The sequence below is a fragment of the Diospyros lotus genome, chromosome 2 (assembly GCF_014633365.1).
Source record: "Diospyros lotus cultivar Yz01 chromosome 2, ASM1463336v1, whole genome shotgun sequence".
Classification (NCBI taxonomy): domain Eukaryota; kingdom Viridiplantae; phylum Streptophyta; class Magnoliopsida; order Ericales; family Ebenaceae; genus Diospyros; species Diospyros lotus.
The window spans coordinates 19,138,694-19,153,505 of NC_068339.1; the positions used below are offsets into that span (position 1 = coordinate 19,138,694).

The following is a 14,812-nucleotide window of genomic DNA, read 5'->3' on the forward strand; positions in this document are numbered from 1 at the left end:
AATAAATTTCAGAATAACAGTTCCTAAAGGGTTTTCCTTTAGCTGACTTAGCCTTTTCGTGTCAAGATCATCTTGGGTCTTTCCATATTTCAACTAAAACTTTTCATTTCAAAAACAAAGTACATTCATGCTAACTTATCCATCTGTCAACTAAGTAAAATCATCCAGCTAAACAAATGAAGGGAGCATTTGATCAGTTCTTTTTTTTTTTTTATACTTTATTTATCTTTCATATTAAAACTACAGTTCCTAAAATGGGTTTTCCTTTCATTATCAATATATCAAACAGTCCAAGCCAGGTAATATGCAATATGACATCATAAATGTAAAGAAAGCTCAAATATATAAAAAAATGGCAATAAATCAGTCATACTGGTGGTTGGTTCTTCTAATACAAGAACTCAGGCAGGAACAACAAACATACCAGTGTCCCAACAAGGAATTGAACTGTGCTTTGGAGCAAGAAAACATTCAAGCTCCTCATACAGGTATTTTCCCTTTCTATAATTACTGATGAAATTATTAATATTTGATATCCACACAGACATAAATATATATGTTCTTATAGATATGTGTATATATATAAAAAGTATAACAACAATTGCAGTTCAGAGTATACAGGCCTAAGAGAATTCAAGTAGAACGGTATGGAATTGTGAATCTTGCTGAGATAAATTTGGGCAAACTAAGAGGGAAACAAGATCAAACCTCAGCAGCAGCAAATCTCAGCTTGGCTTCATCCAGCTCCTTTTGCTGCCCCCTAACAGAAATCCAGATAGACTGCCAAAGGCAATTATAGCAATAACAAATATACTCAGCCAGAGTAGTTCTGTCAATTTTTCTCATGACAGAACTGGTAGGAGGTGGCCAAAGAGCTAAAATTTACGGATCTGACTTCATCTAGTGGGATTAAGCTTATGATGATGACGATGACGATACTGGTAGATTTTATAAATGCAATTTTACCCTTATTATACTTGTCAATGTGGTATATAGTTAAGAGAAAACTATAAAATGCATGATTTCCCAACAGTTCAAAGTACATTCGGAAAACACACAAACAAAACACAAGAATTGTAAAAACACCCAACTGTATCGGAAAATAATTAACCTGAATGGAAAGGATAGCAGCAATAGTGATGATTTCCTCAGAACAACAGAGCTGATTTGAAGCTAAGATCATTTTTGAGATCATTGGGTCCTACAAAATTGAAGTTGTCAATAAGTGATTAAGGATAATACAATTCCTTTAATCATGCTTTTAGCATTCCATAGGAAAGTAGATATCAAGTAATGTTCATTTTGAGAGATATGCTCTCAAAAATAAAGGAACATACTAAGGGTATCTCTGCTACTTGGAATCCAGCTGGTGAAATAAGTTTTGCATCGTCATCAAGGACTCCAAGAGAATAAAGTACTTCAAGTGCTCTGATCATTGCTTCAGGAGATGGGGATGCAGGCCAATCAAAGCCCAAAATATTGTCTATGCCTAATGCTTTTAACTGTGGTACCAAAACAAATAGTCAGCATATGCAGAATGCAAAAAGCTTCCTACTTGTGACAAAATACTCAAGTGGACATAAATTGTTACCAATACATAAAATCAGTTTCTTTCTTTACCTAATCAAAAAAAAAAAAAAAATCAGGAAAAAGGGGAAACCTAAAATGAAGTCAGAAGAAGCACAGATGCTATTACAGTAGAAGAGATTCTTTATAAAAAACACATTCTAACCTGACATGTGAAAAATTGACAATATTTTGTAAGGATTGTGAATAAAGGAATTTTGCATCATTTGCTTGTGCAATGAGACATTTTTGGACACATCGCAAAATCTAACCACCGTTATTCCATCTTAAACATAGATTAAAATCTGCGGTATGAGAAACTACAGTATGCACTTCCTTTATCTGACAAAGAATCATCTAACATGCAAAAAAAGCCATAAAAGCACCATCTACGTGAATGGATTAAACCCATACTTTAAAGAATAAAGAGAACTGATACAGCAAGCCCAGCCCCACTAACTCACCCATAATATAATTTAAATAAAAATATATTATTCTAGAAATCAAAATGTTCCAAATAAAAAGACAAAATTATAGATATTAATCATTTTAAAGCTGGCCAAACTCTTGTTAACTCTCTTCACATCCAACAAAAGCCCTCCCAGCCTGCCCCAAGCGTAAGGGGAAGTAGGGAAGTTATAGAACAGTCAATGAGATATTAGAAGAAATGAATTCTATGCACATGCAAAATTTCACAATTTCTTATCAGCATTTGTCATTACATGGAACAAGAAGTAAAATGTTAAGATATCCACGGGTCAGGACTATAATTAGAAAAGCAAACACTGGCATAGAAAAACTGGATCACGATGCAAAATATTAACAGGAATACATGTAAAAAGTAATTTTATCACACTGGCAGTTTGGGTCCATTTGGTTTTTAGGTTAAGAAATCACAAACCCTTGAACAATTTAAAATTCAGTTAGAAAGCAAGTGATATGCATACAAACAAAAAATTCCCTACCTGAATCACACAAGAGACAAGATTTGATCTCTGCATCTCTGGTATACCCGCGTCAGGCATTTCTTTGACAAAATATTCTTCAGTATACAGCCTGAATATGGCCAGCAACGGTGACCAAAAGGAAACCTTGTTACGAAACAGAACAAATAAAAAAAAAAAAACCAAGATATTCAGGATGAACTTTTCAAAAATTAATTGTACAGAACTGGAACCAATATAAATGTTACAGAAACTAGATCTATGTAAATATGGAAAGTAGAATATCCTAGAGTATAATCCTAGGATCTAGATTGTATATATTGGTGTAATGTGCAGCAATACGAATATAGAGAAAAGCATTTTTCGTTCATCTCCTACAATAAAGAACTCTAAAATCTCATGACACTACTTTGCCCTCCTGAACAAAACCCACATCCCGTTTACCATGGAAGACTGCAGAACATTATTTGTTTACTTAGAGCGAGACAGAACCAAAGTAACATGATTCCATTTCTTTGAGTTGCAACAATTAATTTTCTCAGAGTTTGTTGGCAGATTTTTTTTTTTAAAATCTTCTTCTCTGTTAGCAATAATTAGAGAGCTAGAATTCATATAACCCTAGTTAGTGGTTTAAGAGGGTTAGAATCATAGTTGTGAAAGGCGTGCCTGAGGAGCAAGGCGCAAGGGGTGCCAGCCCCTAAGCCTTAGACACCCCCCGGTGAGGTGCCCTTACCGAGGTGTGTGCCTATCCGTTGAGGCGCGCTCCTCAATAGAAGTGAGAGGCGTGTAGGAGGCACACCTCTCATATCTTTAAGTTATAATTTAAAAAAAATAAAAAAAGAGGAAAAGCTCAGCCCAATAGAAAACCCTAAAACCTCTCTTCCTTAGTATGAATGCTTAGTGTTTCAAGCAGCCATTGCTAACACTCTAAGAGAGAAAATCGACAAACTGCAATCACCGGTGACCAGGAAGAAGACCAAGAGCTGCCAACCACTGCTTCCCTTCACTGACTGCAACCAAGAAGACCGAGAGCCGTCAGGCACTACTTTCCTTCACTGGCCACAACCAAGAAGAAGATTGAGAGCCGTAGGCCACTACTTCCCTTTACCAACCATGACCAAGAAGAAGACCGAGAGTCGCCGGCCACTGCTTCCCTTGACCATGCATTCCTTTATTGTTGTTTGATTATAAATTGTTTATGTTTGAATTTGATGATGAATACTTGTTAATTTATTATATTTGTTTTTATCCTTTTAATTTCCCTATATTTTATTAAATTATATATTTTTTTCTCAATGCACCTCACCTTTTCCGGGTGCCTGCCTCGCCTTGCGCTAGGGTTGCAATTGAGTCGAGTCGAGCTTCAATAAGCTCGACTCAGCTCAACAAACTTGAGCTCCAGCTTGAGCTCAAACTTGAGTCGAGCCTGAAATCTCAATGTGAGCACGAGCTCGGTTAACATGAACAGAGTTCGAGCTCGACTCGTCAATTCGGTTGACGAGCCGAGCTTGGGCTCACCACCACTAAAAGAGGAGGTTGTGCAGCGGCAACACTCAATAGAGGGAGGGGTGTGCAACGGTGGCAAGAGGCGGCGAAGATGGAGGATGTAGTGGCAGTCGGCAGTGAGAGGTGAGGCAATGGCGAGAGGAGAGGAACAAGAAAATGGGCTGCTGGAGTAGAAGAGCAACAGGAAGGGAAGGGAAAAAGAGAGGAGAGAGAGTAAGAGGAAAAGGGTTTCTTGGGGAGAGAGATGAACAGAAAAAATCGGTTTTTTGGAGGGAGAGAGAGGAAAAGTGATGATGATATGTATGTAATGATATATGCAGGTAATAACTATGGTTAGAATGTTGTTGCAGGTAATAACTATGGTTAGAATGTTGTTGCAGAACGCTTGTCTGTTAGCTTGAGCATAATATGTTATTGATTCAGGATCTGAGTTCCATATTCAAAGAAAAACTTTGTACATTACTTCCAGGAGAAGTTGTTACTTAATCAACAGTGACACTATTCAGATAAGAGGGTGCTCTTTTGTTGTTTATAAAACTACTCTGAAGTGAAATATAGGTTCCACACATAAGAATATGGAAAATACAAGCGCACACCTATTTAGACAAGAGATGGCCTTTATCCTATTTATCCTCGATTAGGGTGTCAATAAAAGCACAACCATCCATAAGGTGAAAGAATTAAATAAAGGCACTGTCAGATGGGAATAGACCTTCCAAACCTTTTCTTTATGAAGCAGAACCCAAAATAAAATAAGAACAAACTAAAAAACTGTTGAAGATTTGACAGTAAAGAAATTACAGCCCACTAGAATAATCTGCCAGCTCATTCCAATAGCTGGCAGATTTACTCAATTAGGTTGATTGAATATAAAAAATTCTGCAGCAGCTCCTTGATTCCAAATTCCTATTGCAGAAACATTCATTGTACAGATATGTTTCTTTTTCTGTCAGTTTCCTTAGATACTTGTTGACTTTGTAGTTAATTTCCTTATAGAGGTTCCGGGATTGACCTTAAAATCCCATTGTAAAGTTATTCTGAAGTTGAGAAAGAATCAGAAAATTTTCACATGGTATCAGAGCTAAGTTCCATTCAAGCTCTTTAGAACCCTAGTCGTTATCTCTCTCCTTCTCTTCTCCGCTTTCTGTTGTATTCTCTGGTTTCTATTCTCCAAAACCATGTCAGAAATTTGCTCTGATTCAACTACCCGTCCCAACAGGATCATCAAAACTCCACCTGCACCAACTAGAAATATTTCTGAAGCCCATTCCGTGCAGATCACGGCCATTAAGCTTAACGGAGATAACTTTTTACGTTGGTCCCGGTCCATTAGGATGTATATTAGAGGGCGAGGAAAAATCGGTTACCTGACAAGAGACCTTAAGGAACCAGACCCAAAGGACAGCACATATTCAATCTAGGGAGACCGAAAATTCTATGATTATGACTTGACTGGTCAACTCTATGGAAGAAGATATTCAAGCCAACTATCTGTGGTACTCAACAACAAAACAACTCTAGGATAATGTTACCCAGATGTATTCTGATCTTGGCAATCAATCCCAGGTACATGAACTCACTCTAAAACTTGGTGAGATTACTCAAGGTGTGGATAGTGTCACTAAGTATTTTCATTCTTTGAAAAGATTGTGGCAAGATCTTGATCTTTTTAATGATTATGAATGGAAGTCAATTGAGGACTGCAACTATTATAAAAGGATGGTTGATGCTAATCATATTTTCAAATTCCTTGCTGGATTAAATGTTGAGTTTGATGAAGTTAGGGGAAGGATTATTGGGAGATCACCTATTCCTACTATCAATGAGATGTTTACAGAAGTTCAGAGTGAAGAAAGTTGTTGATATGTTATGTTGGGTAAGAAAAGAAATGCAGGTGACACAATGGATCATTCAACACTTATTGGATCTGAGGCAAATGTCAGTCAGAAAAAAACCCCAAATCATCGAGATTGTGATAGACCTCAGGTATGGTGTAACTTTTGTAACAAACCATGCCATACTCATGAAACTTGCTGGAAATTACATGGAAAACCGACGACTGAGAAGAACAATAAGCTGCGTGACAGGGCCTGTCACAAATCCCCATCAGCAAATGAAGCCACAGCAAACTGTTTCAGTAAAGAGCAGGTGGATCAGCTTCTACAATTGCTAAAGAACAGTTCGATATCAGGTATTCCTAGTGGATCTTTGGCACATACAGGTATTAATCCCATTGCTCTATCTAGTTTTAACAAAACTGCTCCTTGGATAATCGATTCAAGAGCATCTGATCACATGACAAGTATTTCCCATTTGATTAGTACCTACTCTCCTATTTCTGGTTATGAAAAAATTTGAATTGCAGATGGTAGTTTCTCACCTATTGCAGGCAAAGGCTTAATCAAAATCTCAAAAAATATCGAACTTAAATATGTCCATCATGTTCCTCAACTTACTTGCAACTTTCTTTCTGTTAGCAAACTATCACAAGATTCAAACTGTCGTGTCATCTTTTATGATTCTCACTGCATTTTTCAGGACCGGAGATCGGGGAGGATGATTGACAGTGCTAGGATGATGGACGGACTGTACTACTTTTGAGGAGTTTTTCCCTAACAGCAAAAAAGCTCGAGGCCTTAGTAGTGTTTGTTCAGATCCTATTTGTGATGAAATTATGCTATGGCATTTTAGACTTGGACATCCTAGCTTTTCCTATCTTAAACATTTGTTTACTAATTTGTTTCAAGGAGTGAAGCACTCACAGTTTCAATGTAAAAGTTGTCATTTTTCTAAAGATCATCATGCAAGTTTTCTGTCAAAACCTTATTGTGCATCAAAGCCATTTTATTTAATACATGATGATGTTTGGGGTCCTTCACGAGTTAATACCTTGTCGGGAAAAAAATGGTTTGTCACATTTATTGATGATCATACAAGACTGTGTTGGGAGTATTTGATGCATAAAAAATCTGAAGTGAAAAAATATTTCAAAGATTTTTACCACATGGTTTAAACACAATTTCAAACAAAAATCTGCATTCTACATTTTGACAATGGTAATGAATATTTTAACGAGTGTTTGGGAGTATTTTTGAAAGAAAAAGGTATAATCCACCAATCTTCCTGTCGTGAAACCCTTTAACAAAATGGCATTGCCGAAAGAAAAGACAGACACTTACTTGAAGTAGCACGAGCTACCATGTTTTCTATGCATATTCCACAATATATTTAGGGAGAAGCTATTTTGACTGCATCATTCTTGATTAATAGAATGCCTACAAATATTTTAAAATTTGAAACTCCCTTGAATTGATTTAAATTTATTTTTCCAACTACTAGATTGTACTCTGATTTATCATTAAAAGTATTTGGATGTACATGTTTTGTCTATATACCTACTGTTTCTCAATCCAAACTGGATCTTAGAACAGAAAAATGTGTTTTCATTGGGTATGCTCCAAATCAAAAGGGTTCTCTTTTGAAAAATCATCTTCAGGGGGAGAAGAATGAAAGGGAAGATAATGTTTGGGACACAGCATCAGCATTTCCAACCCCAACTCCAGTTTTCTCACATCATTACTTAGGGAAAGAACATGTTTCTAAGAATGGAAATCAAGAAGTTCCATGACAACCAATGTCTAGAATTATTGCATGACAAACAGGGGGAGAAAATCTACAATTGGATCAGCCACATCCAAATCTTGAGCTCCAGGTTTATACTAGGAGAAAAACTCAGCAAAATACTACAAGTTTGCCTATCCCTCAAGCACAAGATCAGTCACAATCCTCGAATAAAGGTACAAAGTCTAGTTCCTATCCTACTATTGATTCATTACCTTTCTCTAGTGAATTACCTAGTTCTGAATCTTGTGATTTAAATCTTCCTATAGCTCATCGAACAGGAGTCTGGTCATGTACCCATCATCCAATTGCCAAATACTTGTCATATAACAAATTGTCCACCAACTATAGAGCATTTACCTCTATGATTTCTAATCTGTTTGTCCCAAAGATTATTTAGGAAGCACTTGATTGTCCGGATTGGAAATTAGTAGTGTTGGAAGAAATGAATGCCTTAAAGAAGAGTGGTACATGGGAAATAGTTAATCTGCCCAAAGATAAGAAAACAATGGGGTGCAAGTGGGTTTTTACCATTAGATGTAGGGCTGATGGGAGTGTCGAACACTACAAAGCAAGACTTGTGGCAAAAGGTTTTACACAAACCAATGGGACAGATTATCAAGAGACCTTTGCTCTTGTGGGAAAAAATAAATTCTATCCAGATATTGTTGTCCTTAGTTGAAAACTTCAATTGGCCCTTGCACCAGTTAGATGTCAAAAATGCATTTTTAAATGGGGATTTGGAGGATGAATTCTTTATGGATCCCCCCCTAGATTTCGAGGGCAAACATGGCAAAGAAAAGGTTTGTAAGTTGAAAATGTGATTATATGGTCTTAAACAGTACTCTAGAGCCTGGTTTGAACATTTTGGGAGAACAGTAAAGAGCTACGAGTATATCCAAAGTCGGCCTGATATACACTATTTTACAAGCACTCAAAGGAAGGTAAACATAATCATAACAAGTGATATAATCATAACAGGTGATGACACTGCAGAAATGGAAAAGTTAAAAAGAAAACTTGCTAAAGACTTTGAAATCAAGGATCTAGGAATACTGAAGTATTTCCTTGGGATCGAATTTGCTAGGTCCAAAGGAGGTATCTTTGTTAATCAATGTAAGCATGCGTTGGACTTACTTGATGAAATTGGGATGTTGGGATGCAAGGTAGCTGAAACTCTAATTGAACAGAATTTGAAGCTTGAAAGATAAGGAAAGATATTAAAGAGTAGTGGGTTGACTAATCTACCTATCGCACACTAGACCCGACATAGCATTTGCTGTAAGTGTGGCCAGTCAATTTATGCATTCTCCTAGTTAAGATCACTTTGAAGCTGTGTATAGAATCCTGAGATACCTGAAGGGAACTTTAGGTAAAGGATTATATTTCAAGAAACGAGAGGAGTTAAAAATAAAAGGACATACTGATGTAGATTGGGCAAGAAGTGTTGTAGATAGAAGATCCACATCAAGGTACTACTCATTTGTTGGAGGTAATTTGGTTACTTGGAGAAGTAAAAAACAAAATGTGGTTGCTAGGAGTAGTGTAGAAACTGAATTCAGATCAATTGCGCTGGGAATATGTGAAATGATGTGGATTAAAAGATTTTTGGAAGAATTAAAGGCCTCAACCTCATCTCCAATGAAGCTCAACTGTGATAATAATGCTGCTATTGCAGTTGCTCATAATCCAGTTCTTCATAATAGAACAAAGCATTTAGAAGTGGATAAACATTTCATTAAAGAGAAAATTGACAGAGACCTTATCTGCATGCCATATGTTCCTAACTCTAGTCAAGTGGCAGATATTTTGACCAAAGGATTACACAAGACACAATTTGACAGTTTATGTAACGCCCCACTTTCTAAACACACACAACGATACTAAATACATGCTAATATCACATATGGGCGTTATGGAAGTCTACGGAAGCAAATGATCGAACCTGAAAGCTTAACTAAAAGCTAATCAATTGAGACTTCCACTATATATCCTTGGTACAAGTACAAAATAGACATACATTCTTGTAGAATAGGAATACTAAGGAAGGTAAAGTTAGGCCCAGACTCTATAGGGCTTTTGTTGACATAGCGCTCGTAGTACAATGCTTAAGGCATGAAAATATAAAAACTTGGGATACATTTACAACGGGTAAGAAAGAAATCAAGGTAATCATTGGCCACCTCTTTGTCCTTTCTTTTGCTTGTCTCTAGGGTACCTGACACGTTTGAATATGCCGATGTAAAATATGAAACATCTTAGTGAGTGATTCAGAAAAAGAAATCACTACGTGCATATGCAACATGTAAAAAGGTCATGAAATCTCTCCCATGTGGTAGTGATGCTGGGATATTGCAACCACCCCCGCTGATCTATCATGTCCAAACTCCATAGCCCCACTGCGGGCACGTGATCGCTCCCCGATCACACATGATAGCCCTAACATCAACTATCCACAAAAATGCCGTGATGTGTGCAAAATAGAAAGGATATGCTTTAAACAAAGGAAACATGATATGCAAGCAACCAATCACACACAAATGAAACCAAAGATGGCTGAGATGAAGCAAGACACGTGCAAGAACCACTCACCTTACTATTTTACCTTTGAAGGCACTGTTCACAGTTATCGGGTTTCGGTTTTCTGCAGTAAACACGGGTTTCTATAAAACAAACACTAAATATTTTTACATTAAACATGTTCTAAATAATTAAATCTATTTTTCTAGAAATTTACGGGTTCAGAAGGCTCACCACGCGCCCACACGTGCTCTCGAAAGGCTGCTCACTCGCTAGGGGTGTTCAAAAAAACTGGCAAACTGCGGAAATCGACTAAACCAAACCGCACTGTGCAGTTTTTTGAGGGGGGCGATCTAGCACGGCTTAAGAAATCCTCAAACCGCAAATCGCACAGTTTGAGGATTTCTCGGTTTGGTTTAAAACCGAACCGCCCGAGTATAATATAATAATCAAAAAATTATGAAACAATTTATTTACATCATGAACCAAAACAAAGCTTAAAGTTTCTCCGATGACCTCGTTGTAAGTTTTCAAAAATTACACTTGAGCTTGAAGTTTTGCATATTTTTCACTTTAGCCCCTATATCATTAGTGCCCTTGGGTTATCTTTGAATCTTCCAATTGCCCCTAGTAAAGGGTTTGTTGCATCAACTCTCGGGGTTTTTGATAATTTACACTTATTCCTAGACTTTTTCAAAAATTGCACTTTCACCCTAGGACGCCGAATTCATTGTAATGTTTCATTTCTTCAAGATCAATAATTTTTACAAAAATCTTGGGTATTATAGTTTAGTAGGCAAGCCATCAATGGAAGACATATTCATGCTAGCTTGAGGGGAGTGTTGAAGATTTGATAGTAAAGAAATTACAGCCCACTCGAATAATCTGCCAGCTCATTCCAATAGCTGGCAGATTTACTCGATTAGGTCGATTTAATATATAAAATTCTGCAGCAGCTCCTTGATTCCAATTTCCTATTGCAGAAACATTCATTGTACAGATAATATTTCTTTTTGTCAGTTTCCTTTTTTGTATAGTTTCCTTAGATAATTGTTGACTTTGTAGTTAATTTCCTTGTAGAGGTTCCAGGATTAGCCTTAAAATCCCATTGTAAAGTTATTCTGTAGTTGAGAAAGAAAGAATCAGAAAATTCTCACAAAAACTTAAAACAAAAAACTCAACTCAATATTTGAATCTCAAAATCAATTATCAAGGCTGCCTTCAATAACATCCAAAACAGCTATATATAGGCAACTAATACTACTAATCCCACTCTAATTAAAAGTCTAATGAAACCTCATAACTAAAGGAAAGAAAAAACAAAATAAACAAGAAAATAAAACAAAAACTGTGAAATAGACAAAAGAAATAAAATAAATAATGCCGATTCCTATACTTGATATTTCTCAAAATATTTGTTTCAATATCCTCCATCACTTTGCCCCTCTCTAAATGTTACCTGAAAGAGAATGCCCTCAAAACACCCCCCTCCAAAATAATAATAATAATAATTAAATCAATAAATTAATCAATAAAATGCAAAAGAATAAGAGAGAGGTGGACTCCAAAAGTAGAACTGTCAAGAGGGTATAAGAAGCACCCCACCTTTTTTGCCTCTTTTATCTCGTGGTATTTTAAGGAAAGGAAAAGCAAACAACAAAGCAATTTGGCTTAGATAGAGACAGAAAGACAGACAAAACTGTTTTGAGGAACATGTTTAACTAAATTACTAGAAGCCACAGTTGTGAGTGATTAGCATATTAGAGTTTGTCACACATTTAAATATAACTACAAGAACTACAAACCCCTTGAGTGGATACAACTTCTTCAAAAGCCTTAATCCGACTAGATACAGTTGGCTACTTAAATTCTAGCTCTCCTATTATCTCTATACATGACCATACTTAGAATTCTCCCTTTCAGACAGTTCTATTGCCATGAGCCTTGAATGGATAAAGACTGAAAATTAGACTTAATCAATAAGGACACTAATCAATTTTCCGTGAATAATATACAACAAAAATTAATCAAGTACATGGTGGAGCTTCAGGGAAACTAGCCGATTACACTTCAATAATACTACTCAAATTATAATATAATCATGTCAATAAGCTAGGCACCTGTAACACTTTCCTGGTCGAACCCTCCCTGCTCTACCAGCCCTTTGTCTGGCAGATGCCTTCGATATTGGCACAACCACCAAATTTTCAATATCTGAAATCTGTAAAAGGATGTTGAAATACATCACAAATAAAAGATGAAGATCCACTTGCATGTTTAAGCACATTCCCATCATATAAATGAGACATAATCATGTAGCAAGAAAATAAGAAAACAATGAATTTAAAATCTTGAAAGGAAGTGTAACATGTGCATAGAAAATACACCACATCAGATCATCATAATTTAGAGAAGTAAGACATGCTTCTAGTTCATCCTCAATAAAAATCCTTTTATATCCCAAATAAGACTAATTGCAGAAAACAATCCAGAATTCTAGCAACATGTGAGAAGCAGAAACTTTAAGTACTACACATAAAATTGAACCAAATATGTCCCAGACCAAACCAAAAGGGTGGCAACTAAAGCCATGATACTTCCAAAGCTGTTAAACTTTTGACTACAGTAACTTTTTCAAGTCATGGGAAGTAGCAAAATCACAGTAATTCCAGAACATAAATTTAGGTACAGTAAAGAATTGGTGATGCAACTCTATAATTCACACTAATCATTTGGATACCAACAAAAGGAAAAATAGACTGAAGCATAGAAATGAGATACCGGGTTATAGAAGCGCTGTTTCGAGAACCCAGAATCAACAACAAATACAACACCCTGTAGAAGCAAGAAAAAATAAATTAAAAATAATTAAGCCTTCTAAATGCTTCCATCTTGTTGCTGAAAATATATAATTTTGTTGAAGCTGAAACAAAAAATGGTTGTCTAAAATAACATTACATCCAAAGTCAATGATGTCTCTGCAATATTTGTTGATATCACCACTTTCCTCTTGCCTCTAGGGGTAGGGCAAAACACAAGGTCCTATTAAGGAGAAGGAAAGGGAGCTGAAGGTTAAGAAGTTTCCAAAAGGATCTGGACATCACTGAACTACAGTTGAAAAATTGCAAACCTGCTCCGCACGTGAAATTCCAGAATACAAAGGCAAAACAACCAATCCTGAAAAAATATGTGGGAATAATTATTGTCAATCCAGCAGGGGAAATTAGTGAAGATGACTATGCTGCATGTCAAACTCCACAATCTTATCATCTTTTAAGAAAGAACACATTACACCCGGCACCCTTGAGGTTTGGTAAAAAAACACAAACATCCAAGAGTTAATAAAAAATCACAATGACCTACCTTGATTTTATCGACCATGCATACTTCCCCCATGCTGTAATAAAATGGCTGTTAATTTTTTGCAAATGCCAAAATTCCCTCTCTCTCTCTCTCTCCTCTCTCTCTCTCTATATATATATATATATATATAGAAAATAAGAAAATATTACTAGTGGTGGTTGGCTGCCACCACTAGTCACCAGCATGACCCATCAAAAATGAAGGAACCCAATCTGGTTTCCTCCATGGAAAACCCAGATCTAGGTTCCTCCATGGAAAGGGTCACAGAGAGAGGAGATATATATATATATATATATATAGAGAGAGAGAGAGAGAGACCCCATTGCTAATGGGATTTCCATGTTGGCTAGAGAAGAGAGAGGAAGGTACTCTCCCTTTGTCTCTTCTGGCACAATATGGTTGCAGTAGAACAGTATCACAAAACAACCCTGTTAGTTCAAAATTGGCTGGACGTTTGGCCATCACTGAACCATTGCCATGCGAGCAAGGGGGGGTGGGGCAGAGAAAGAGAGAGGAGAGAGCTTAAAAATGGGGACAAAATGATCAATTTACAAAATAGGTTAACAACGGGGGAGGTCTTTGTCATTTCTAACAAGTCAAGTGTTTGCCAAACCTTAGGGGTGTTGGGTGTAATTTATCCTTCAAGAAATCAAAGTGGCATAGGACACAATCACACACATACACATACACAAAAGAACAAGCACGCACAATTTGGTAGTCAATAGTAAAATTATGTGGTCCATGCATTCATGTCAACCAATGGTCTATGCAAGGCATACCAGAACAAAATAAGGCGAGCTTGCTTTTCCACCAGTTTGATAGAATTTTACCCCCAAGTATATAATTTGAAATAGGAACAACAAATGCAAAAAACATGGAGGTAAACTAAGCACCTCACTTCTCACCTCTAAAAGCCTTACTGAGTGGAACTCATAGATGAGGCGGCTAATTTGAGGATTTTGATGAAGTAGAAGATATTGAAGGCTTGCATGAAGAAAATGATGAGGACGAAGACTTTGAACTTGATTTTGATGATGATCGAGAAATGAGTATAATTTGAACTTTCAAATATTTGTAGCAATGCTCCATGCTAATGTTTTGTTATGTTAGACTGTGATTTTAATATTACTAGTGATTTGTACGTTTGCAAATTGTATGTCATTTTATGAATTTATCTCTCATGTTGAAACATTGATGTGTGTTGATGTTTAGACTTCTAGTTTTTTTCTTTTTTTTGAAATAATATTAGCTTAGTTGTTGTCCTAGTGGTTGGAACAATATTAGTTATTATT

The 14,812-nt window shown here is 36.4% G+C and overlaps 1 protein-coding gene across 2 annotated transcripts in view; it reads right to left on the reverse strand.

Annotated features, from left to right (window-relative positions):
* The window catches only part of LOC127795408 (probable pre-mRNA-splicing factor ATP-dependent RNA helicase DEAH9), a 90,436-nt gene that overhangs the window by 19,643 nt on the left and 55,981 nt on the right, over positions 1-14,812 (reverse strand). For both annotated transcript variants that reach the window (XR_008021791.1, XM_052327065.1), the window contains exons 11-18: positions 13,288-13,334; positions 13,116-13,199; positions 12,939-12,992; positions 12,278-12,378; positions 2,532-2,622; positions 1,338-1,502; positions 1,112-1,201; positions 709-780 (exon numbers count right to left, since the gene is read on the reverse strand). Coding sequence is in view for 1 of the 2 variants with exons in the window: in XM_052327065.1 (XP_052183025.1) it covers positions 709-780; positions 1,112-1,201; positions 1,338-1,502; positions 2,532-2,622; positions 12,278-12,378; positions 12,939-12,992; positions 13,116-13,199; positions 13,288-13,334 (704 nt within the window). In the remaining variant the exon portion in view is untranslated. The remainder of the gene's footprint in view (positions 1-708; positions 781-1,111; positions 1,202-1,337; positions 1,503-2,531; positions 2,623-12,277; positions 12,379-12,938; positions 12,993-13,115; positions 13,200-13,287; positions 13,335-14,812) is intronic.